This window comes from Poeciliopsis prolifica, unplaced genomic scaffold (genome assembly GCF_027474105.1).
Source record: "Poeciliopsis prolifica strain line A6 unplaced genomic scaffold, Auburn_PproV2 SCAFFOLD061, whole genome shotgun sequence".
Taxonomy (NCBI): Eukaryota; Metazoa; Chordata; class Actinopteri; order Cyprinodontiformes; family Poeciliidae; genus Poeciliopsis; species Poeciliopsis prolifica.
In genome coordinates, this window is record NW_026562436.1 from 1863474 (window position 1) to 1890407 (window position 26934).

At 39.2% G+C, this 26934-nt stretch overlaps 1 protein-coding gene across 2 annotated transcripts in view; it reads right to left on the bottom strand.

Annotated features, from left to right (window-relative positions):
* Positions 1-25066, bottom strand: part of zmiz2 (zinc finger, MIZ-type containing 2) — a 35116-nt gene extending 10050 nt beyond the window's left edge. The window contains exons 1-11 of one of the 2 annotated variants that reach the window (XM_055060747.1): positions 24557-25065; positions 13565-13666; positions 11351-11468; positions 10036-10238; positions 7466-7634; positions 5491-5709; positions 5157-5369; positions 4790-4873; positions 4456-4633; positions 1962-2103; positions 1312-1390 (exon numbers count right to left, since the gene is read on the bottom strand). In XM_055060747.1, the coding sequence (XP_054916722.1) occupies positions 1312-1390; positions 1962-2103; positions 4456-4633; positions 4790-4873; positions 5157-5369; positions 5491-5709; positions 7466-7634; positions 10036-10238; positions 11351-11468; positions 13565-13614 (1455 nt within the window). In that variant the 5' untranslated portion in view covers positions 13615-13666; positions 24557-25065. Of the gene's footprint in view, positions 1-1311; positions 1391-1961; positions 2104-4455; positions 4634-4789; positions 4874-5156; positions 5370-5490; positions 5710-7465; positions 7635-10035; positions 10239-11350; positions 11469-13564; positions 13667-24556 lie in introns of both variants that reach the window. The other variant, XM_055060749.1, reaches the window with a different exon arrangement.
* Positions 25067-26934: the final 1868 nt, after the last annotated feature.

A 26934-nucleotide genomic window follows, 5' to 3' on the forward strand; every position in this document is an offset into this window, starting at 1 on the left:
TGGAATAACAAAATAAGTATTTTTTTCAATTTTGAAGGTGACAACAAAATAATAATAATAATAAAAAAACTTACAATAAAGCCGCTGTACTGATGTTGGATGGCCTGCATTTAGGTACAGTAAGTGATAAGAGCAGCTGTCCCTGCCGGTGACTGTTTGCTGCTGTTAGCTCTGATGTCAAATTAATAAAATATGCATAAGATAGGCAAAGAACCGTTAATAATTATCGAGATTTATGGTAGCGAGCAAATCGCTGATTTTATTCTTTTAATTATCCATGTACAAATATTGATTGTTGCAGATTTGAAATGGGGACAATAAGAGATTAAAACTGTATTTTCCTAATGTTATCAGTTTAAATTAAATTAATGAGTTAGTAGGGTGCTAGCAAATGAACCATTCTTAAGAACCAGTTTTAAATGGCCCCGTGAATTATAGCCATAAACCATAATATTGTGGCTTTGAGACCATTTTCAAGTAATATAAAGATAGTGAAATAAGAGTGGAAGTACGTCCTCTCAAAAGATCAATAAACTTTAATTTATAAAGAACTAACAACGAAACTGGAAAACATTTTGACTATTCAAAATTTTCAAAAATTAAAACTAAAACAATAAAAAGATAAAAATAAAACCCAAACATAACAGAGACCATGAACAAAATTGATTATGACGTCTCCACAACAACATTGATGTAAAAAAATAATTGTCATTAGATTCAGAGGTAAGAGACACAAAACTGCCAATTAGGACTTTGTGATAATGGAGCTCATTTTCATTTATGATGTGGTTAATTGATTTATTGCTTATTGCCAAAGGCTTATTGGTTGTAGGAGGACAAAATATTCAAAAAGAACTAAATGAGCTCTTTACCAAAGGGTTTCTGTGTTCATACAGTTTCAGAACAGAAGCTGTTATTAGGCATACTGGCCTCAATGTTGTTCTTCCCGTAAGTCAGCTGCACTGCAACATGGCGGGTCATAAAGAGCTGCAGCATCGCTGTCCCAACATTTCCAGAGTCAAGTTCAGTGCTACTAATTTAATCAGTCAAAGGTCAAACACAACTTCACTGAGATAATTTGGCCTCAATCAGCTGAGTAGATGAATAAGAAAAGAAATTTTTTTCTAAGGAGAGTTCTTTGTGGCACACAAATGGTACTTTATAATCACAGTAAATAGACAAATAGCTTATCTCAAATATATGAGATCAACACAAAAACGTCTACATCTGTGAGTCAGTTTGGATCCTTGAACATGAGATGAATCCACTCGAGAGCTGGATTCAGTGAAAAAGGTTGAGGGTGCTGCTTACCTGCACAGAGGCAGGCCAGTTAGTGTTCATCTGCCTGTCTTCATGGTGGTAACATTTGAACTGCAGCTCCAGATCTGGTCTGTAGGGGGAGACACAACACAGCGGTCAAACAGACCCATAGAGGGGTTTCCTATGGATCTGGGTCTGTTTCCTGTGTTACATAAACAGCTTAACTTTATGTGCATTTAATGAAATGCACGATACTTTATAAATTCAAGAAGCCAGAATGCTGTAAAGCAAATCAAAAGTGTTTTCAGTGTTCGCTTAAGTGTTCGCTTAAATATGTCAACACGTATGCAACCGAGTCATAGCAGTTTTTTCCTTTTTATCCGTGTTAGTTCAGTTTTTCGGAACAATATTCACATTATACATGGAAAAGGTTCTGAAATTACTTTTATAAAAGTTTATTTTTCTTGCATCACAAAAACATGGAATTTGAATAGTGCTGTAGATGCTCCAACATTCCTTGTACATGACCTGAAACAACCACCAGGTGTCACAGTAGAGCATCAAAGTCACAGTGGAAAACTGAAATCCAACTCGAAAGCCTTCAATCAGTTCTTTGATCAAGAGAACCAGACTCAAGTCTCTGTCTTTGTTTTTTCCTCCCTGGAGATCACATATGAACTATTTTATTTATATCTTCTCACCTCATCACCAGTGTTTTGTAGACCGAGTCTCGGAGCTGGAACGCGTGGTTGCTGACAGCCAGGTTGTGCTCCAATCGAAACGGCTCCAATACCACGCCGTCTCGGACGGGGAAGGTCAGACGCAGGTCGTCGCTAGGGTTACCTTCAAAGGCAAACATATGTCAGTGCTGGAATCAGTAACTAAAGTTCAAACTTTAGACAAATTCTATATCAATAAACTGCAAAGAAATGCAACCAATAAAACTAATAACTAAGGCTGTATTCACACTGTAGCCTGAAGTGACCCGATTCCAATTTATTTTAGGTAATGCGACTTTTATCTGATCTTTTCGTTACAGTCTGAACAACACAAGTCAGATTCTTTTCAAATGAGACTCAGGCCACTTGAGTATCTGATAGGTATCCAATTCAAATGTGACCTAACGTTCAGGTTGCATTCATTCAACCTGAACGTCACCAGTACTCGACAAATGTCACTATTCTGTGCCCTGATATGTGCAAGTAGGAAGAAAACAACAACCATGACGGATTATAATGAGGATTAAGCTGTTAATATGCTGGTTACGGTCGGACAACAACTTCAAACGTGTAAATTATGCTCCACCGTTAGGATCCATGTTTACTTCTGCAAACACTGAGCACTTCTTTTTTGGTTGACAGAACACTGAGAACGCTGATGTTATTGTGCCCTCTACTGCACATGCAGGACACTTTCAGGTCATTTGCCCGTTCACACTGCAGAACACATACAGGTCGCATACATTTAGAAGTGTGAATGGCTACGGCAAAAAAAAATCCCATTTGACAAAAAAATCAGAATTGAGTCACTTCAAACTGCAGTGTGAACACAGCCTTAATGATCAACAGCAAATACAGTTGAAACCAGAAGCTTACATACAGTGGATAAAAAGACACTGCCTGAAGTTAAATCTGTCCTCTGCATCGCTTAAAGAGACAGTAATAATTATTTTATTTCTGGCATGTTCTTTCTCTCATTATTATGGCAAATAGAAATAATTTTGGTAATTTTAACTGATCTCAAAAAGAAAAATTTTGTCTGATTCAACTTCAGACACAAAAAACGTTTCAACTGTATGAGCACTTCCATGAAAGTGGTTTCATACTATGAAAAATTCAAGAGTGTGTTACAGCAGTGACAAAGAGGAAGTCTCCTATCCATCAATCTAGGAGAGGAAAGCAGCTTACCCAAAACATTTAAAGTCTGCCATTCTGTTTTAGGAGGTTATTCCTAAAGTGGAAAACATTTCAGCCAGTTCCCAGCAGTGGATGTCACATTAAGGTCATCCCAAAAATGAAAAAGTGCTCTACTTAGAGAAAGTGTTGACATCCATTAATCGTTAGGTTGCACAGGCTCTGTTGGTGTTGCAGACTAAAGATTGAAATGATGCAATTAAAAAAAGAAAGCAAGACCAAGTTCCGGTCAGACAACAACCGACCGGAACGTGGTTGGTTCTGGTCGGTGGTTGTCCAACCAGAGTTAAGAAGGCTCCTAAGAGAAGGAGAACATTGACACACAGCTGGCTTAGGTTTGCAAAGTTGATATTTATTGAACAGAAAGGTTAAATGTGATGTCTGGCTATAAGCCACGATAGGCTGGAGAAAAATCTGAATAAGAAGAAAACAAATTTATCTTGGAGCATTATGGCCAAACATTGGACTTGGAATCTGCAGTCATTGAGTTGACCATAACCTCTTTATGTATTTTAAAGGTGATAATATCTCTCTGTTTCCTCCTGTTTTGCTGAAGTTGGATCTTGACACACTGATCTAAATCTTGAAAAAGTGTTGCATGTCTGTAAATCTTAATGAACTTGGGGACCATTGTGAACACAATTCTTTAATAAAAATGTGAGACACTGATGATGGCACGAAGAATATGACCACCAGGAGTAACCACAGCTGATGGTGCTCCAACAAAATCCTTTCACAGCATTTAGTCCATTTAGTCCTCCAGGGATGGTATTTATGTTTTTCACATATTTGTTTCCATATTTTTTTTAATTGTCACTATGTCCTCAAAGGAGAATATTAGACAAGAAATCTGGAAAGTAATCCTCTGCCTTCTTCATTTGGCCCCACTGCTATCTCTAGAAATAGACCCCTCAGTGTCAGAAACAACCAAAAAGAGCCATGCTGTTAACCATGCTCCTATACAAGCTGCTCATACCCTGCCCCTTGCTCTTTGCTATGCAATAGCTCCTCCCCCACAGCAGAGCCTGTCATGAATGCTAAGGCTAGTTAGCAAAGGCACAGAAGATGGTGGATAAACAGTTTTCTGTATTGTTAGATTTGTTTCTCTTCCATTATATTTTTTTAGATTATTTGTCTCACAAATTAAACAAATATGTAAAAAATATATTTTATAAAGTTACATGCTGCATCTTTAATATCTCATGGGTTCTTGATCATTTGAGGTTGTATTGTTCTAATTCTAAGCTGAAAGACAGTGTGGCACCATGTAACCCTGACTGACCTGTAGAGGGCTGCTGGGTGCTGATGTTGGCTTTGGAGTCCAGCGGAAGGTAAGGTGGCTTAGTGTCCTGGCCTGGGGAGAGGTAGGGGGGTATGGAGCTCCCTGGTGTCATCGGCGGGGTGGGGTTCCCTCCCATCGGGGAGCTGGGGTAACCGGGTATCACTGCACCTCGACCTGGCTGAGAAACAGAGAAAAAAACAAAGTCAGAGCTTAAATTTTGTTTTCCCCCCCTTGGAAATTTAACATGCATCGCTATGCTTGTAGATGTATTTAGGTTAGTCTAACAGAAGGCAATAACTGTTGTAACAAGTTGAAGGAGTCTTAAAGGACTTACCCCATTGACTGCAGCCTGTGTAAAGGCGTTGTAGCCCCCTGCTGCTCCAGATGGTAGACTGCCCTGGCCATTGAAAGGCTCTGACTGGAAGCCACAGGCAGGAAGCACAATGTTCAGATAATTCCTCACCTATCTTGACACAAAGAAGTTCAGCAGGAATGCTGAGAAGAAATCCACACAGGATTCCTCAACGATTCTCAAACATTTATTCAGGTTAAATTTTGAATATAATATAATTTGAAATATCAAAGGCAGGAGATCTGAATTTTGAATTGAAGGCTCTGTGATTCACTTGTTTGATAAGTTTTCAAATTAATTCAGCTTTGAACAATATCCCATACTAGTCAACCACAGTGAATCTGATCACCTTATAAAACTGTGGAGGATTGGGCTGGCTGGCACCAGGAGGGAATTGTGTTGGGTTGTGGGTTCCAGATGTGTACGGCCCCATGTGAGGCATCCGACTGGACGGGTAAGAGGGTGACGGCGCGCATCTCTGCTGTGGACCACTGGGGTACTGCAGAGGCTGGTTGGAATACCCAGAGATCCCTCCAGAGCTGTACTGTTGCCCCGGAAACCCCTGGGAAAAGAGACGACAGTAAAAGAACCGCAAAGATTCGCCCACAGTCGGAGTCCTAAATGTCAATAATGATTGAAAAAAAAAAGTCAAAAATTAAAAAGTGATGTTAAAACCTCCAGACCTCTGAATGGAAAGGTCGCTTGAGACCCTGCTGTCCGCCTGAGAAGCCAGTGTGCTGGGGCATCCTCTGGGCCTGCGTGGGGTGAGAGGGATACAGCCCACCTGTGGAAGGTGGCAGTCCGGGCCTCAAGGGGATCATCCCGCCGTGGTTCATCCCTGGGGGCCCGCGGGGCCCAGAATGAGACAGGAACTGGTTGCTGTAAGGGGATGCTCCACCCATCTGACCAGGGGAAGAGGGAAATAAAACAGGAGGTGTAAAAACAAAGCCTGCTGGTTCTTTTCCGCAGCCTGGTCAGCTTGTAGAGCACAGGGAGGGAAAGTTACTGATAAACTAGTGACGCCAAGTTACAAAGAGGAGAAAATGTTTTGATAACTTCTACCAACAAAAGTCAGTTATCAGGACATCTGCAATCATGGGCTGTTTGGTTGCTAGGAGATGAAAAAACCAAGGTTTCTGCAGAGTTCAGCAGGATAAGTTTATGATCACGAGAACTCACATTAAAAGCCTACATAAGTTCTGGAAAATAACTTTAGTGAACTGAATAACTTTCCTACTCAGTAATTTAAAGTTGCCTGAAACAGCCAAGAATAATTTGATCATTTATCTTTAGCTCTGCATGTGAGTCAATTTGAAACTTAAAGTTGCAGTGTGCATCTAAATGTTGGGTTTTCATTATCTGGAAGGTTCAATCATCAACTTGAAACCAATACAGGGGTCACAAATCTTTTTATATTTTCCCCTTTTCTTTTATAATTGCAAAGAGTTATGATTTTTTTTTACTTTCACCTGCTAAATAACAATAAACTCAACTCACAATATTTTGACAAAATAAGCAAATAAATCAGATTTCAGTAGACGAGGAATGCATAAATTATTGTAGTTTAAACCAAAAAACGGGTCTTGCAGGTTTGCCATTAAAAAAAAAAAAAAAAGCAGCCACAAAACAAACTTTTTTAGACTTTCTAGATTTTTTTTTCTGTTCAGCAACAAAAACAGGACATGGCCCAACTTTGTTTTCCTAATATTATGCAATTTATCTATCGTTTATTGTGACAGGCCTATCTGTAGCATCTTACATTGTCCATTTTAAGATTTTATTGTACCTTTTTTGAACAATGTGGCGTAAGTGAAAACTTCAAATTTATTCTTGAATTGTGATCACTTATCACTCAAAATGGTTCAGAGAGCCGCAAAAGGGCCAAAGGCCGCACTTTGGACACCTAAACAGTCCTAGCTCTTGATATTGCAGACACTAATATTGACATTTGTGAACTGGTCTAACTTTTCATTTGGTAAGTGAATTTGTGACTAAATACTAAAGCAGCAAACATGGACAAAACAAAACAAAGAGCAAACTTGAAATTCTAAAACCAGAATTGCCTTGCAACCACAGATTCAGTTCTTTCTGCATCTCATCCAGATGTTGGGGATTTTCAGCAGGGGGAGAGATCTGGCAGAGAATCTGCTGGAACGTGGATTCCACTATCCACGGAGTGAATCTTCCTGAGACGTGTGGAGGGTGTTTTTAGAAACTAATACATACATTTAAATGTCTGCACTCTGCTTACATTTCATTTCAGCAGATGCAGCTCACAGCGCTGGTGATTCAGTCTGTTCAGCTTCGACAGTGACTCATACATAGTGTTTAAGTTTGAATGGCAAGCCAGTATCTAATTATGCAACGTCTCTGCTGGTAATCAGAAGCATGTGTCCTGGACTTGATGTGAGCATGAAGCAGAAAAACAGCTTCTGATTTCCAGCCCTGCAGCTAAAACGCTCCAACTAAAGAGCAGAGTCAGAACCAAGACGTTTGGAAACTTTCACAACCAACATCCCGGCTTGTGTGTGTGTGTGTGTAGGTGTGTGTGTGCATGTGTGTGGGTGTGTGTGTGCGCGTGTGTGGAGCTCTTAGAAACTGTTATTGTTCCAAGAAGTATGTGTGTGTGTGTTTTTTATTTTTCTCTGAGACGTTTACCTGACCATAGCTCAGCTCCTGGTTCTGTTTCTCCTGTATTGCTGCGACCGTTGCCGTGGCGGTGGCAGTGGCTGTGGCGGCGGCGGCGGCAACAGCGGCAGCTGCAGCCTGAGTGAAGTCGGAGGGAGCGCGGACGCCCAGGCCCGCGCCTCCGCCGTTGCCAGAGTAACTGTGGCGAGAGGGGAAAGACGTGGAGATGAGTGGGCCGTGGTCTTAGTCAGCTGAGTGAATGAGTGTGTGAGGTGTCGTCACAGCTGTGAGTCACGGCGGTGGGTGACAGCGGCCACGCTGGCATATGTTGGTGTGGAACCCCACCGCAGCAGAACAACAGCTCATGACACGCAGCAGGAACACATTATAGCTGCAAAAACCTGCTCCTATTAGCTCACTTAATCTCAGGGATGAAGTAAAAGAGATGCAACAGCCCAGCTGCACAGTTTGCTCACCTTTAAAGCTGCAGTATGTAACTTTTCACGTTTTTACTTTGTATTATTTGTTTAAACTGATGTTGTGAAACCATGATGAGAAAGATTATGTACATAAAAAAAATCTGCCTTCTTCCAATACTAATTAAAACAACAATCAAACACAGGAGGAGAGTCTTAGCGCTGGTGATCATTCTCTATTTAGTTCTCTTCATACCCTCTTTCTGTCTGCTTTGCTAAAGCTGGCAGAGTATGTCCAATTATGGCAGATAAGCAATTTTCCTGTAAGCGGTTTCTCCACCATTAGCACATTGAGCAGCGAGAACATTAGGTTGATTGACAGCGTCAAGACCCTCCGTCAGGCTATGACTGGTTGTTCTCGGTCAGAACTGTGCATTTAGCTTTAGTAAATCAGGAGGAGATAAATTTTTTCACAGATAGTCTGTCACTTTTATTGTTTCCATCAACCTTTTCTAAAGTGATGCTTCAAAATGGGTATAAAAATGTTGATGAAAACACAGCTACTGAGCAGGATGCTAAGGTGAAAAATCAAATTGAGATTTTTGGCGTATTTTGAGCTCATTTGGATCTGGACGATTTGGAGAGACTGTCCACAGATGAAAGGTCAAATATCAAACTAAGTATTATTCAACTTTGGATAATAATACTGAGATATTTTACAGTAGAGCAAAGTAGAGCACTTCAGCTCTACCACAGGGAAACCACACACACACACACACACACACACACACACACACACACACACACACACATGCATCTCAAGCATCAGTGATCCTTGAGATCCTTGGCTATAAGAGCAACCATGAGACCCAGTACCCACCATGGAAAAGACGGTAAGAGGCTAAAATCAAGGTAACAAGGAGGGAAGTGAGCCAACCATCACTGTGACAGATGTCCAAGAAAGAGTCTCAGGTATGAAAAACTGGACAGCATCAGGGCCTGACATGATCCATGCCTACTGGCTAAAGAAACTCACTGCTCTCCATGAGCGACTGGCAGCCCAAATGAACCAGCTGCTACAAAGTGGGATTCACCCTGAATGGTTAACTGAAGGGCAGACAATCCTAATCCAGAAGGATCCATCAAAGGGTCCAGTCCCACCCAACTACCGACCAATAACCTGCCTCTCCACAACCTGGAAGCTCATGTCAGGCATCATAGCGGCTAAGATAAGCAAACACATGGATAAACACATGAGCACGGCACAGAAAGGTATCAGTGTAAATAGCAAACACCAACTCCTCGTAGACCACACAGTTGCCAGAGACTGCAAAACCCGACACACCTACCTGTGCATGGCTTGGATTCATTATAAGAAAGCCTATGCCTCAATGCCGCATACTTGGAGCATTGAATGCTTATTGATGTAAAACATCAACAGGATTCTGAGCTCGGGTCCTCTATCAGAGGACCCGAGCTCAGAGGATAAGAACCACCCGCAGAAAGGAAATTTATTTATTTTATATATATATATTATATATATATATATATATATATATATATAATATATATATATATATATATATATATATATATATATATATATATATATATATATATATATATATTTCAAAGTTGTTTTGCCCATCTTTATGAGGGGTTGCAACAAATTTGCCTGCATTTATAAAAATCTAAATTTTGTCATAAAAACACTGAGGGAAAAAACTGGCACTCAGAAGACAGTCGGGTAGAAAAGGATCAAAGAAAGAAAAAAATAATCAAAGAATAACTGACAACAACACCGAGGAGCTCCATGAAAGAGCTTTCAGACAATATTAACGCCTGCTCTGTGTTGTTCTCCTCCAGGGACGATTGAACAAAGCAATGGAACTTGCTATTAAAGATGTGTTTAAAAATAAAGGTTGACAAAAAGGCAGTAGCTAATCTTATAAGAAATCGTTTTAAAAGAAGCTTGTTATTCTGAAACACGGTTTAGAAAAAAAAATCAAAGAGATGGAGGCTTACGTCTTTTTGAGCTTCAGAGAAATGCAGTTAAACGCAGCTTATAGCTTTTAGAAATGCAAAACAGCAACACGTATCAACAGATCCTTTATGGTAAAGCTGTGGAAACAAGAAGTGGGTTTAAACTGTATGAGTGCTTGTTTTCCTGAAGAAAGAGCTTACCTTCCTCCATATGCTGAAGCCGGGTTGTAGGCGGTGCTGGGTCGTCCGTACATGACCGGCTGGCCGTAGCCTTTAGACACGCCATCCCCATACGACTGCTGGCCCATGAATTGGGAGCCCATGCTGCCGCCCATCCCTGGGCTGCCAACTGGCATTATGTGACCACCAGAACTCTCGCCGGGGCCCATGGGTGATCCAAACACCTGCAGGTCAAACGGAGGAGGGGTGCATTATGACCCTGGAGGTCTGAGGTTGTGGATTTCAAAGAGGTAAAGAAAGTAGGAGTTTGACAAGAAGTTCACAAAGAGAGCATCCACTCTGAGGTCAGACTCAAACTTTAAAGTAAACCTAACATAAACTGAAAGTAAAGTTAATTTAAAACAATCTAAATGTATTAAAAGAGTAAAACTCAGGATTCCTGTATGATTTTAATGTCAGAATTTCCAACTTATATTTTCGAGTTCTCAGTCCCTTATCTTCCTTTTAAAATGGAAAATTCTCTCCTCCTTGAAGGAAGGAAAAATACAAGGAAGGAAGAAAAGTAGAAAGTCATCGCAACATGGCTCCTCTACTAACCCTAAAACAAAGTTTTTTGCCAGCGCTGCATTGAGATGTAGCTCAGCAGATACAAAGTTCCACCAGATGTCTGTTAATTGTTGCTGGCTAGTCTGCAGGAACTAAAGTGGAGGAGTTGCAGAAGTTCAATAGTTTGGAAACTGCAGCTCTGAGGAGAAGCTGTCCTCGAAGGCAAAGCTAGGTCCAACCAGGAGTTTTCCACAACTGAATCGTTGCCATGGAGATTAAATAAAAGTAACAGTTTAGTTTCCACATCTTGACTCTCCATGTCTCCATGTTATTTCCAGTCATGAAAAATGTGGACATTTGACGTGTGAAAACTAAAGTAATTCCACCTCTCTTTACAACTGCTGTTGGCAAGTTGTTTTAAATTCAGAGTAACACATAGATTACTTCAAGTATTTGTGTAAATATTGTGATATATTTACTCAAGGTTATCATTTGTCATAAATGTCAAATAAACATGACATTTCTTTGATAGTATGCTGGATTCCAGTCTAGAAATCCACTAGAAATGTGTCACTGAGGAAATGTTTTAAACCAATGGAGATGGACAAAAAAGATCTGTTTGTTAAAGAATCAAATTAGCAAAGAATTCCCCACACAACTTCCTTAAGAATTGTTCTGAGACATACTGGTCACTTTAGGTTTAAATATTAACAAGAAATCGCACTAAATAAAGCGTGTACTAGTGAACACAAGAGGAGAACAATGTCCCGGGTAGTGAGTCATGTGTTACCTGGCTGTGTGTGGGATTGGTCACGCCCCACACTGTGGTTACTACAGAAAGAGATCTTGCGTGTTGATTGGTGCCTGGTTGCCAGGAGACTGGCTCATTTAGGAAGGGGCTGTCAGTGCTGCAGAGGGATAAGAAGGGATGGTTCAGGAGAGGCAGAAAGAGAGAGAGAGTGAGAGAGAAAGAGAGAGAGCATTCATCCAGATAGCAGTAATCGCAATAAGAGCATCACAGATGCCGTTCCATGGTTTCCTCCTGAAAACAAGGAGGCTTTAACTCCCTGTTAGAGTTCATTTGCTGTTCTAGCTCAGAGAAGTCAGCTGAGTGTAAAGGTCACAACCAAATGTTCGCTTTGGGGAGCTAAAGATTAACCTGAGCACGGTTTATTCATCTGACAGTTGAGGTTAGCCTCAGTTTCCTCCTTCTGAGCCATTTCCTCAACAGGAAGCTACCGCAGCAGCATGGCTGTCACACCGCATCACTGGCAGGTCCCACTGTCTGCAATACCTGATGTTTTTGGAAAGAAAACTGAAAAACTAGGCCAATATTGTGTGAATACAAACACATATGCATAAAATAAAAATAAAAATTAATCAGCAACTGAATTAGGAGCAAATGCATTGATTTTGTTACTGTTAGTGTAGAAAGGCAAACTAAAATATTTATTTATTTTATTGCTACAGAATGACACCAGACTGATTTGTGAAACATTCAAATGTTATTTTAATACAGTTGTTCAGTAGGAAACAAGGAAACTAGGTGTGCACCGATTGCAGTTTCTGGCAGGTTATGCCGATTCTGATTTTAGCCGCTAATTTTTTCTGTGTGAAAACTTGCTGACTAAAGTTGGTGAGTTAGCAATAGTGGGGTAACTATTGCTAAACACTCATGTGTAGACGTGAATCACCAACCTCCCAAAATTAAGGAATTCAAGAAATTATTTGTGCACCCATAAAAAAACCACATCCCATTTAAAGAAAAGTGGTCACCGGTATTTATCGGCAGCAACCCCAACAATACTTAGATAATAAACAGCCCAAGCAGCCTTAACATTCTGTACTCTCTATGTGGTGAGAAAGTCTCAAAAGTTGAAAATGCATTCCATCTGATCTGTGCACTCGTGTTGACCGATCCGTCCACAACTGGTGATTTGTGCACGCACATTTGGCTATTTGTATTTGTTGTGTATTACTACTTGTGCAGGGGAAACTTGTACGTTTGAGAATGTATACATATGTGAGTGAATCATGTGACGCACTTACAGGTCTTATTTTATGTGCATGCAAATCTTATTGTATGCTTTGTGAATCTTTCAGGGACTAATTGAGCTCCATACAAAACATCTCATGTTATAATCTAGAAAATTAAACAAACCTGTATGAGTTGCTTCCATCAATTTCTGGTGCTGTTTTTGCATTTTTGAAAATCTAATGATGTTCAATCTGATAAAACTCTTCAGAGGCTAGTAGTTTAGCTGTAAAAAGGCAGAACAGAACGAATGGCGGAATAAAACAGCCTGAAACCCACCTGAGTTGTCTAGAAAAGATCAGCTGATTATCTGCATAGCTTGTTGAATTACATGTTGTGCGGAAGTAAAGAAAAAAAATTACTCTACAGAGAATATTAATTCTGAGTTCTGGGTATCCAGAATCGATTCAAAATGCTCTTTATATCTGCTTCATTTTTTTGCATATAATTCTTTCATATTTTTTCATTAAAGGAAAGGACAGGTAGCTAAGCTAAAGCTACCTGGTAATTTACATTAGAGAATTTTATTCACAAACCTGTTTTTGTTTAGATATAAACTGATGGAATTTAATGTAGTGTGTTATTTGCTTACGCCATTTTCTTCGTCTGTCAGTCAAATAACAAACAGAATCTCTAGGCCGTTTGGAAATAAAAAATGCTTTTGTGATGATAAAATTCAGACTTTAATTGCTTGACACTAAAAATTTGCATCTCAAGTGTAGTAGTAATGACATTGTTTCATTTCTTTATCATGACTAAATCATTTCCAGATCAATTCCCTCCTAGTGATCAAAGGTGACATGTTGAATTATTCGTTTAAGATCGATCCTTGTGCAGATCCATCATCAAGTCTCATTCAAGCATGGCTGCTTGAATGAGACAGTCATAGAGATACATCACATCATCTACCTGGGCTTAATGTCAGTACTGTGTGTGTGTGGGGGCATGTGTGTGTGTGTGCATGGGTACCTCTGTGGAGTGGGAGGCAGGGAAGGTTTCATGGAGTTAAGGGGGTTCATTGGATGAATGGTGGGATCATTAGAGAGCCCCCACTGTCCTCAAGCATCAGCCCTGGGAGATGGGAAAGGAAAAAAAAAAAAATACGCGCATAAACAGACAAACCCTCACAGCTCATTTGCTGCACAGCAACCATTTATCATCCCTATAGCACACACTGTGTGCACAAAAGACATAGCGACCTCCCACTCTGTGCCACTCACTTTAATCTGTGTGTGTGTGGACTGCGCACTTCAAAAACGTTAGCCTATCACTGTCTGCTGCAGCTCGGATACCTCTGGAAAAGCGAGGGGGGAGGAGGTGCGAGCTAAATTTAGCTCGCTGATTTCAAAAGGAATTTAAGAGAACAGAGATGAGACGAGGCGAGTTCTTCTCTCGCCTCACCGACGTACAAGCAATGACTCAGGAGCGTGCGCCGCTCTCTGCCGTCGCTGACCGGAGTCATGTTCTGGACCCTTCTTTACGTATAAAATGTCAATGTCTTCCTACGTCATTCCCGGGAACACCCAGGACACACAAAACCACTCTGACTGTTGATCAATAGGTAGCTGATTAGCCACACATTCAAAGTGTTTGAACTAAATTGACATCATTTCTCTGTTTGAACTTAATGAAACGGGTTTTAGTTAAACGTCTGGAAGGATGATTCGGATCCTAAAGTGGATTTAAAGTAGACATAAGAAAAAAAACAAAGAAAGGAGGCACTCCAGAGGTGCTACACGTTTCCTTTTCTGTGTTGTGAACTTTTAAAGATTATGTGAGAAAATTTGCATTTTACTGAGGTTGACTTCAGAACTCGTCTGACTAGCCAGGCAATAACTTGATCAATCAACACAAGCTGGTCCAAAACACTGAAAGTCTGGACTTGGACTCTCTTTCTCCTGTAGTCTCATTCTCACGTCACTCAAGGACAGAAATTTTGTTTTGGACCCGGGGTGCATTGATAAAAAACCTGAGATTTTCTTAAGTTTTAAAGATTGGTTGATTCAAAAACCAATCTTTAAAACTGAAGATAGTCAGCCCCTAGCCGCGTTTCCATCAATGTTTTTTCTGCGCGTTTTGATGTGTCGCATTAGAAAAGATTGACAGAAACCACAAGATTTGAAATGACTTTCTCAATTTTGCTACAATATTTTTGTGCTTGCTTGAAGTGTTTTTTTCTTTTCTGACAAAGAGTTAATGTGCAAAAAGAGTTTGTCAAATAAGCCAAAACCTCTACCATGTAAGGGAAGACTGAGAGCCTACAGTGGCCAGAGAGAGGCACTCCGGCCTGCGGTGGGAGTGACTGAATTTAATCAAAGTATGTCATAAACATGTGTGCATGTATTCCATCGTAAGTCCAAAGCATACTGGACTTAAGACGGAAATCGCATCCCATATCGGTTCAATACGGGACGCAACATTTATGATACCACAAAGGAATCTCTACTGGTGGGTCTGTGCCTTTCCAGAAGCACGAAAAGGCAGAAAATTCTCATTCCAAAGACTTTTCATTTTTCTGGGATGGGTGATCCAGGGTAGTTTGCATCCTCTACTTCCTGCTTATAATGGCCATGTGTAGCGTCAGCATCTGACAAAACCAGGATTCGCCTCGGCAAGACGTAAGTTTTGCTGGACAATAAATTTTCTGAGTAATTAAACAATAATTTTAAAGAAAAATGTCCTTTGGAAAATATTAAAAAGCAAAAAAAAATAAAAATAAATCAATATTACCCAAAAAATTAAGAATAATCGATATCAGCCTTATCTGAACATATCAACTTGTTTCTTGTGATTTCTGTTTCCCGTGTATGCCTGCCAATCAGCAATGAACAGCATTTTGTGTGAACTTGCTTCAACAATGGATTTTTTATTTTGCCAGAAATGATCTTTGACAGTTAAAACAGTAGCAGCAAAGAGACGGTCACATTCTATGCTGATGACAACTTCATTGAAAACAATGACATGCAGATCCAAAGTGAATGCCACTTAACTTCACACACATTTACGGAACTCAGAAGTTTCTGGGGAATATGTATGAACACTGACGAAGACAAAATGACTTGGATCAAATCCATGCCATATGCAGGATATGTGAAACTGAAAGGAAATTTCTCAAAACAAGAGGAACTTTTTACATATTTTGACTAAAAATGTGGAAGTAAAAACAGATCTGTCTTTAAAGTCATTGCGCATCAAGCTAACAATGGTAATGATTCCTAGCTTAGAAAATTCAATCCAAGTAGTAACACAAAAGACCTGGGACCATCAAAAGTCAAGTAGAATAAAGACTTTTGTGTCATTCATTGATTCATTATCATATCAAAGCCTTATTAATAGCAATCAAACACAGCTGCTAAGAGCCTGAGGACTCCTTAGGTATCCAAATTTCTAAGTATTTGTGATTAGTTAAAGTCTGATACTGTGACTGAAGTGGCCTATTCAGGCAATGTGTTTACTGTGCCCACTTCACTTCACAGCTCTTGATTCTGTTCAGAATCTAAAGTGCTGTACAGCCATAACTAACTCAAAGATGGCCTCTGTTATACCTGCAAGTTCACACATCTAGACCCGATGATGATGATATATTGTATTGTACTGTCTTTATTTAGAGAGGAGAAAGATACACATTGAAAAAAGTCTCATCTACAGCTTACAGAAAAAAGTTTCTCATTACTCCCTTTTTTTCAAACAGGTAGTAATTATTTTATACTAAATCTTTGAGAGAGGTAATGTAGCTGTACTGTCTACATGGCTTGCAGTGGATAAAACACCATATTGACATCTAAACACCATATTGACATCTAAAGGAATGATTAAGGTCTAAATTAGGTTTTTATAAACCAGCTTATTAAATATTACAGCTGCATCGTCAGCTCCATATGTTGCCTCTTTTTCTTCTTCCCTGCTCCATGCTGCTCCTCTGCCTTTACCTAACGAGTTCCTTCATCTGAGGGTTGCCAAGTGGCATGCTAATTCCCCAACATCAGAGCCCTGACATCCTCCAACCCTCTCCCTGTTTTTTTCACTGCCATTTTCCTTTTTGTACTTTGCAGATTTGGGTCAGACATCATGAATCTTGTGTAAAAAGAGAGAGGGAGGGGTGCTGCTCCTCAGATCACATGACCGCCACTCGCGAATTCCCTCCTATTGAGTACCTTGGAACTTCCATCACAGCTGAGCGGTGAAACCACACAAAGGGAGGGCGAGACGTGTGTGGCTGCATCAGATGTTCAAAGCAGGCACATTAGGCGTACCTGTGGAGGACCCGTTGCGACACTTCGTTCTTTCTCTCTCCCTTTGCCTCCTTTGACCTCGGTGTCTTGACATTTTCTTTACCCTCCACTCTTCCTCTTCACGTCGCTCCGCGCTGTCGGATTCTCTTCTCGTTCTTTCCCTCTCGGCTCTCAGATCTTGCTGCCGCACTGGCAGCTGAATCGCTCAATCAAACCCTCAAACTGCTCTGCTGCTGCTGGTTTACAAGGACCACATACAGTCATATGTGCAACAGCAAACGAAGTGGTTACAGTGTTTTCAAAGGCACTCGTACCACTTAAAGGGTTCCGCGTTTCATTTTACGCTGCAACTACAATCGTCATTCTGTATTTAAAATGAGATTTTATGTCTCAGAGCAACACAAAACGGTGCAAACTCGTGAAGACGGAGGAAAATGACACATTTAGAAAGACTCATTCCCAGATCAAATCAAAACCAGTTAATATCAAAGTTCGCCTAATTAGAACAAAGGATCCATCTGTGTGTAATTTAACTTAACCAAGATTATGTAATAAAACATTATGCTCTTATAGAGCTTTGTTCAATCTATCACCCTAGAATGGAAAGAGCATGACACAACTGCAGACGACTGTCAACTGAAGATTAATAGGCCAGGCGAGAAGAGCATTAATCAGAGGAGCAGGCAAGAGGCCCCGCTCAGGTGGGTTAATGTTTCAAAAGGATCACTATTAAGTCATGCACAATAGGCCTGCAACCAACTATTTAGTTATCGATTATTCTCTATTGATTAATCTGACAATCGGTTAACCGGATAAAACAATTGGCACACTTTGCTTATTTTTCATTTAAATCTTCTTTATGTAACATTGGAAATACATTCCAAGATGCAAAGAAACAAATACTTAAAATCTTTTTTTTAAAATAAGAAAATAAACATTCCATTGACTAAAATGTAATAACAGTACAGGTGTACGATACTAGATATTTTGGTATCGACCCGTTACCAAGGAAACGGAAATGAATTGTATTGCCACTATTGCCGATACCGATTTCAATATGTTTTATTCAGGTTTGAAATATCATCAAACTTCTGACCTCTAGGTTTTTGTGTTTCTTTCTTTAGATTTTTTTTAAACCTAGAAAAGACAAAGTTTATAGGTATCTGCAAAATACTTTAACAAAATATTAACAAAATACATACAAAAATAGAAAAACAATTTATATGTGTGCATCTTTTCCTGCATAAACAATTCCAAAAAATATAATTTCAGAACAACAAAATCTTTTTGAGGTAGGGCCGAAAAACTACAATTCCAAAAATAAAATAAAAACTCATGAGAGAATCTGAAACTTGGATATTGATTTTGACCATGTTAGGATGGAGCTACTACTCATGCCAACTTGTTATCAATATTATGGATATGTTGGAGTGATCTGCTCACCTCTAAATAAAAACATTCTTTTGTGACCGCTTTATCATTTGTCACAAAGAATGTATCTGCAAGTAAAAAATGCTTCAAACATCAAAATGTGAAAAGCACATCTTTCTGCTAGACTTAACATCAAAACAGTGTAGGACTGATTACGTTTTCAATTAACCAGTTGATAATCAAATAGCAAAAGGTCCTTGATAGGAGATTTATTTATCTCCAGAATTTAAAACAGGTGAAGCTGATAATGTTCTTTGTGCAACATTGGAACATTGGAAATTACAAGATTCAAATAAAAATTTCATGAATCCTGGGTAGAACATACAGAAAGCGTTATTTTTTTTTTTTATCTTAAATGAAAAATTTACAAATTTTCCCCACAGTTTTTGGTTTAATTACTGTTCTGGTCATGTTGTTCTGTCAGCAAATGTATTTTTTAGCAATAAATCGATTACTTAATTAATTAATGATAATTTCAATAATTGAGTCATAGCGATTAATCTGATTAATAAGATTTTTTTAAAAAAACGTATATGTCTTTTTGTGTCCTGTATTTAAACTTCTGAATTGAACTGAAATCAAAAGTGTTCAAGTTGAAGTAAAGACACAAGTCATTGGTGTGAAAGTCCAAGTCAAGTCCGGAACCTTTTCTGATGTTCTCAAGTTGAGTAAGGTCTTTAAATTTGTGACTAAAATCTGTCTTGATTCCCAACCGCATGATTCAAGTCCACCCCTGTGGTATATATACATTAATAATACAATTTTATTTACAGTATACAGTATAGAAAATCTAAAATCACAAAGTGTGACCAATTAAAGTCTACTTTAGGCTTTGGTTTTTTGGTTCCAATATCTCACGATCAGTTTAGAAAAAAAAACTTAGAAAAATACACAATATAAGACTTTGTATCTACCAGAGCTCTTCACTGGGTCAGAACCAGTGGACAAAAAAATCAAGATAAACATCCTAAAGCCTAAATCCATGTTTAGATTTTAGGCATTGCATCCTATCATATCGCTAATGCCAGTGGAAATTCTAGTGGTATTTCCTTCTTCACAGAAACAGCTAAACTGTTGTCAGAGGTGCAGAAACTTCCCATGAAAATAGGAAAATGTCATCCATTCAAGTAATCTTGTTTCCACACCAGAAATGGACGTCTCCCAGTATTTTCTTTGGCTTCACCAATAGCCACAGATAAAGAGTCAACACTAGAACAACTTACAGAACATAAATTTTAAAAAAAGCAGCCAAGTTACTTCCCTTACTAACTTTTTCAAAACCGAGGATGTACAACTCCTTACAATCATATCAATAATCAAGAAGACTATCAGTTGCATTTCTATTGAATTATAAGAAAGCTTAACTTGCATACTTTGTGCTAGAAGAAAAGTTGGAAAAATAAAGGTTAGCAATTTCTAAAATGCAGGTTTGAGAAAGAAAATCATTCAACACATAGGACAGCCTTCCCTAGCTGACATGACCTGCTCTGCTCTCGTCTTTTAAAAGCACTAATGAAGAGCCTCTAGTGACTTGAATGGCTAATCTTTTAACGTCTTAAAGCGCAGGCCAGTAAAAGGCGGATGGCGGCTCATGGTGCTGAAGAGATGAGATTTTTTTCATTGAAGGGCACTTAAACAGAAAGCTATGAAAAAAGGAAGTCTGAAGAATCTCCTGCTTGTTCCAACACACACATTAAGTGTTACACAGTTAGCTTAATAAAACAAGGAGATACCAGCAGTGATTAACAACCTTGCACTGTTTAAAATGTTGTCTTTAATTCTGAATTTCAATTATTTGTTTTTAAGCAGCTTGTTAATAGTGTTATGAGCTTAAACACAATTATCCGGTCAACTGTCCGAATCCCCCCAGTTCCTCCCAAAAAATGAAAAAAAAAAAAAAAAAAAAAAAAAACAAATATGAATAAGTAGTAATTTAACCATATTTATGAGAATTACTTGTAGGTTTTGGATAAAAGCTCTTGCCATTGAAACATCATAAATACCACCTTAATGCATCTGCGAATAAAATGAATTAGCACTGCAAGTAATGGTTATTTTAGTCATTGATTATTCTAGCAATTATTTTGATGATTAATTGATTATTCAGATAAAAATATAAGCACATTCTGCAGATTTTTTGGATTAACCATTCAAGCTTTTAGTAATCAATTATTCTTGTGAATTATTCTGACAATCAATGGATAAAAAATTGCCATCTTCTACAGACTTTTCAGATAAACTCTTAAGTTTATTTTATACAATGTTGGAAATAGATAATTATTTCAATTGTCGATTCATCACCATTAATACGATTAATCGTCTAAGCCCTAAAATTGTTCATGGGATATTTAAGAAATTCTCCTGCCCAGAGGTCAACACATGGATTTGGTGACTAATACAAACACAGAACCTTTACTGTTCAACTGTCTTTCTTTTGAAATTTTACTTGAACTAGACCTTTCCTTCTGTCACTCTGTATTAGATCTACACAGTACATTAAAATACTCTCACCATCAATTAGATCCTTTCCAGATCTAGATTCCTGTTTTCCACATTTCTGAGGGGAGTATGAATTTTTGTCAAAACTGACCCAAAGTAACAGAGCCTGGCCTTGTGCCAAGTCAACATGTTTTTGTGCCCATGATATGTCCAGGAAGCCACGGCCAGAGAGGAAAAACAGGCAGTGGTTCCCTCACCTCAGAGACACACTCTGGCTCAAAAACAACAACAAGTCATGCTTGTTCAAATAACAGCTTTGAACCATCTTGTGTCTGATAGAAGTCATTTCTGTATCCTATTGGTTGGAGGATAAAAGTCAGACCACAACTTGATACCTTATGTAAAAAAACAAGCAAAAAAAAAAAAAACAAACAAAACAAAACCCGGCAACTCCAACTTTAATAGCTGTGCTACAAAAACAAAGTACAGATGCTGTCGCTGTGTTTATGAGGTTAGCAAAGTTTACTGATGTTGTTAGCATGTTTACAAGTTGTGTTAAAGATTGTTGCATAAGCAGCACTGTGTCCATGACAAGCAGAACTGGTTATCTGTCCAGGCTCTAACCATGGATAGCCCGGTATCAGGTTCTCCCCTGATACCTGCTGCGACAGACCGCCTGGAGGAAGAAAAATAAACAAGACACAGCTTCAATCATGTAAATGTGATCATCCATACCCCAATAAGAGCTTACAGTATAGAATGTGAATAAGTCTTATATCTATCATAGTTCAAATCAGTGCAAATCACTTCAGTAACATTCAATCATCCATTCAGATCAGATCCAAAATCTCTTCATGTTATTGGCTTATCAGCTGAGATAATATGTCAAAAGTTTACCTTTTACCCTTTGAAATCTTGGTATTAGCAATGATTCATGTGAATTCATGATTTTAAAAAGAACATCAAACTATAGATTTGATGTTCTATAGTTTGATGTAGAACAAACTATACTCAGGTGAGCTCCATTATATATTTATTAAATTATATATAAAATGTAATATACAAGTTATATTACATTATGGCTAATGTAATAGCTATATATAGTTATGTAATAGCTATAGCCTATAGCTATTACATAACTATATATTATGTAATAGCACTTTTTTGCATTTTTTTAATACTGCTTTGTAAAAGTGAAAACATTTGAACTGTTTGTATACAATAGATATGTGACATCCCAGTCGAACATTTCCCTTGGCAACCAAGGAGTGCCTCAGAGCTCTCGTCTTGGGCCACTACTCTTTACCATTGGTATGATCCCACTTTGTCAAATCTCAACATGTCATTCATATGCTGACTTACATCTGCACCTGATCACACTTACTGATCAACTCTTCACACGATATAAGAGTCTAACTGTTTATAAGACTCCCTAACCTTGATGTCCTCTTGGAAACAGATTGCTACTAGAGCTGTCCATCTTCCATCTTCTGTTTTGAGTCACATTTTAAATCCTTCACAGAATCTGCTCTCTCACCTTAAATATGTCTCAAGAATATTGTCATGTCTCACTGATCCTGGGTCTCTACAAAATGGTCTTGCTTTGGTCTTAGGATATCCAGAAAAGCACTAGAAAGGTGCCATATGTGCAATGCCTATAAACGTATTCACTCTCTTGGATGTTTTGCACTATTTGTTGCTGTTATAAATCAGTCATGATCAGCTAAATATGGCTTCAGTGACAATAAAATTCACAAAGAACTCTTTAATATCAAATTGAAATATGACTTCTCCGAAATCATGATGAAGCAAAAATATTTAACATAAAATATGCTGCCACCACCGTGCCTCACAGTAGGGATGGTGTGTGTGCAACATTTGTTGTCCCCCAAACATAGCATCTTATCTGATGCTCGAAAAGCTCAATTTTGGTCTCATCAGACCACAGAACTTTCTTTCTCTTGACCATGGAGGCATGTTGTCTTTGTGCTGTCAGGGTGACCAGGATTAGTGGATCTTTCAGATGCAGGCTTTTTTATATTAACATTACTTGAGACACTCACTGTACTCAGCTGAGCTTCATTCCATTCATTGTGAGACAACTATCACCATTTGGCTGGACCTCTGTTGAATTAGGCCAGTCACTTCAAAGGGGGTTGGATATTATGTTTCATATTTTTACTTAATTGTCTTAATTTTGTAGAAATCAATTTTCACTTTGACATTAAAGAATTTTTTTTGTCATTTTTTTATCACATAATATAGAAAGATTTTGTTGATCAATGTTGATTTGTAAAAGCAATAAAAGCGTAAAACATCCAAGGGGGTGAATATTTTTGTAGTATAAATAATGTAAATATATACTTGTTTTCCTGTGTTGCTGTGCATTAAATCATGGAAAACACATTCCAGCTTCATGAAGTTCTCCTTGAATGTGTTATTTTTGACAATGACCGTACCCATGCGCATGAATGACAGTATTATTTATTTCAGTTTAAACATCCAGTTCCAATAAAATGCATATCCGGTTTATATGTAAAGAATGAATTACTTAAATTCAGTAGTATGCCACTAAGAGTGTTAATTATGCAGTGACAACCAGAAATGACCTCAGCAACCAAATCAGCAGAACAAACACAAAGCTTCATCTGTGGACTGTAAGAGTTAGCTACCTTTGTTTCTGCAGACTGCATTGAAATGACTCAAGCTCACTATGTGGAAAATGATGCCACCGCCACCAGAGTAGTGGCAGCATCATGCTGTGGGGATGCTTCTCTCCAGTAGGGATAATTAAGTTGAAAAAGTGAGAAAAAGTATGGAGTCATTCTGGAAGAAAATATGTCAATAGCTGAAGAAGACTTGAGATGGGGTGAAATTGATGTCTGCATGCACCAGCTGACTAAGTTTGAGTTAATTTGCAGAAGAATAGTTCAAGCAAAATGGAATTCTTTAAATATGAAAAGAGGTAGAAACAACACTCCCCCGCCCCCGCCCCCTCCAAAAAAAAAAAAGATTTGTCACTGACATTGCAGTACGAGTTTCTTTTTTTTTGTTGCTTTACAGACGATTGAATCGGGAGGACGAATACATGTCCCCTCCACACTTTTCAGATATTTATTTGTATTCAGCATTATGCGCTGCCTTATGCAAAACCTATCCAAACAAAATGTGAGATTGTAATGTGACAAAATGTGAAAAAGTTCAAAGGGCACAAATACTTTTGTAAGGCTGTTATATAAATGCATCACAGTAAAGGTCAGCCAACAAATGTAACAGCACTGAATTTTTCCCTCCAAATATCTCTTCAGAGAAAGACCTCTCAACTGTGTTTTATATATATATATATATATATATATATATATATATATATATATATATATATATATATATATATATATATATGTGTGTGTGTGTGTGTGTGTGTGTGTGTGTGTGTGTGTGTGTGTGTGTGTGTAAACGATATTGTCTCCCGTTTACATCGTGTTTTGTTTTCTCTGCAGCTGCCTTCTCCCAAAATAACCCAATCATTCCACAGCAGGTAATTCTTCCCAAACAGGTTTAATGATCTAATATGGCTGTAATATTAATGTGGCACATATTGCTGCTCATTATCTCAGCGCCAGACGTTCTCAATAAGCTGCAGTCCTTTCTGCAAACATGAACACCCCGATTTGTGAACGCATCTTGAAGAGTGTCACGGGAAAAACATGCAGCAGAGCAGAACAAAGCATTTCAGCAGTGTGCAGCACAGAGTGGATGCGACCAGCCTCTCTCTGTCTGTGTCCGCGTGTGTTCTGTGCGCGCGTGTTCCCCTCCGTCACTAAAACAGAGAATAGCAGCTGTTTTGTTTCAACCTTACCTTATCGGGCTGCTCGGGGGATAAAGCGCAGACTCTGTGGGTGATGGAGCTCCGCCGTTTAAAAAAATAAAATGAAATAAAAAAATACCCAAGCACAAAACGTGAAGAAATAGGCGCAGGTAGTCCCGTTTTGAAGGAAATGGAAGAAGGCGATGTGCTGGCAGCCTCGCGTCGCTTTAAGTTTGGGTTATGTGTCGCTGTGTTAAGTGCCAGCAGAGGACTGGAATAGGAGAGCTGTCTGTGGAGGGGCTTTAACACGCTGCTGGCTGAGCCGCTGGCTGCCACCCTGAGCTAACTGAGAGCTACTTAACTCACACCGTTAACTTTGTGTAATACCGTGGAACGCTCCTTTGTGCGGCGTCACTAAGCGCGAGCGACATTGTAACGAACGCTAGCTAACCGAACACCTTAACACAGCGCGTGCTCACTGCCCCGGAGCTTACCGTGGGTATGCTTCAGCTGGCAGACAATGAAGCTGCCTTATAGTATACAGTTATGTTAGCTTAGCTGAACGGAGATAAAGCTAGGGGTGCGTTCAATTACCTTTGAGAAGTCGTATTTTTGTCAACTGACAGTAAAATATAAATATTAAAACACGAGGATACAGTTGTGTTAATGTATTTCAGTAATCGAGATAAATAAGTGAAACTCATATATAGGTATATTATGTGTATATTGCGGCAATTTTGAACATAATGAAACGTAAAAATGATTTCTCACAAATTAAAATATTACATTAGACCAAAAGAAAAAAATGAGCTTGGGGGCTTTTTAAAGGTTTGTTTATGTAGGTACTGTACACGTTTCATTTAAGTACTTCAGCAGACAATATTGACAATAATAACATTTTATTTGCATAGCGCTTTTCTTTTCATAGACACTTTTCAAGAATCAAGTAAAATTGCAAACAGAACACAATGTCATCAAACACAATCTTAAAAGGGGAACACTTAAATAAAAAAACCTCGTTAAAAAAATAGTAATACATTAAAAACTCTTCTGAAAAGGTGTGTTTTTAGATGTGATGAATAATCAGTCCGTGTCTAGCTCAGCAGTATTGATGACTCTTATCTTCCTCCGGAAGCTCTGGTAATAATCCTTCCGCCTTCAGCTGCTTGTTTGAAAAAGAAAAAGAAAAACAGCCGGTGCATCTGTGTGTTACTTTATTTCAGTAGGATAGGGTGGAAAGGTTTTTCGCGAACTGTTTGTATAAAGTCAACTTTTTTTTCTTTTTTTTTAAACTCGGAACCATACTTTCAGGCGTGGGAGGGGACGGGAAAGGGAGAAGTCGGACGGTCATTAAATGCAGCATTATCACTTCGTGTCGCAGTCAGGTTACAGGGAGAAGGCGATGCTGCTTGAGGACTGATGTGACCAACCACTATAGCTCAGCGGTACAAATGCTCCTGGTCTCTTTAAACTGCACTCTGCACGTTTACAAATGCGCATCCGCTATCGCGATATTTTTGTGGCACTTCTTTTTTTTTCCAATAAAAAAACAAACAAATTAAATATGTATTCCATATTTATGCACCAAAAAAAAAGCAAGAGCTTTAGACCTAATTTTCCCACACAGGCTGTTGCAGTCAGTGCTTGCTTTCACAGGTCATAACCTGGCAGCTCAGTGTGCCTTTCCTCATTGCTCAATAGCCCTGTATAATATATTCATGAGCTCACAGGGCTAATGTCTCCCACAGAGAAAAGGATGTTTCCCCTCCCTCCTCCTGAAGCCTACTGAGTGAATGACTGCAGATTAGAGCAGATCATTTTCGAGAAAAAGCAAAAGGGGGGGGGAAAAAAGGAGGAGGAGGAGCATGACGTCACCTGCAGATGATCACCATGTATGGGGGCCGGGATTGGCAAAGGGGAGAAGAAGGGGGTGGCATGGATCATGCAGCATGGCCCTGTGATTTCCCTTTACCTGCGACACACATGTGACAGAAGTACACACTCGCTGACAGGAGCCAGTGTGGGCCCAATGGGACACGGAACCGGGGCCAGAGACGTAGCCCGGGCAGGGGCCAGGGCAGGGGCCAGGGCCGGGGCCCAGACCAGAGCCAGAGCCAGAGCCAGAGCCAGAGTTATTAGATTCATCTGCAGTATCTTGCCACAGGGCAGTGCAGCGTGGCGAATAAACAGTCCAACCTGCCTGTGTTTTTCAGACCTCTGTTGCCCTGGAAACAGGTTCCCGAGATTTCCCATTTCTTCATTTTTTTTCTCTTCTTCTCTATCCATCTCTCCCCTTCCTTCTCCTCCTCCTCCCCTCCATCAGCACCACCACCACCTCTACACTCCACGCGCTGCAGCTGCCTCGCTGCTTCCTCCCCCAGCGACCTGCCGCATCACGTACAATTCCAATCTGCTGCAATGTTTTCACA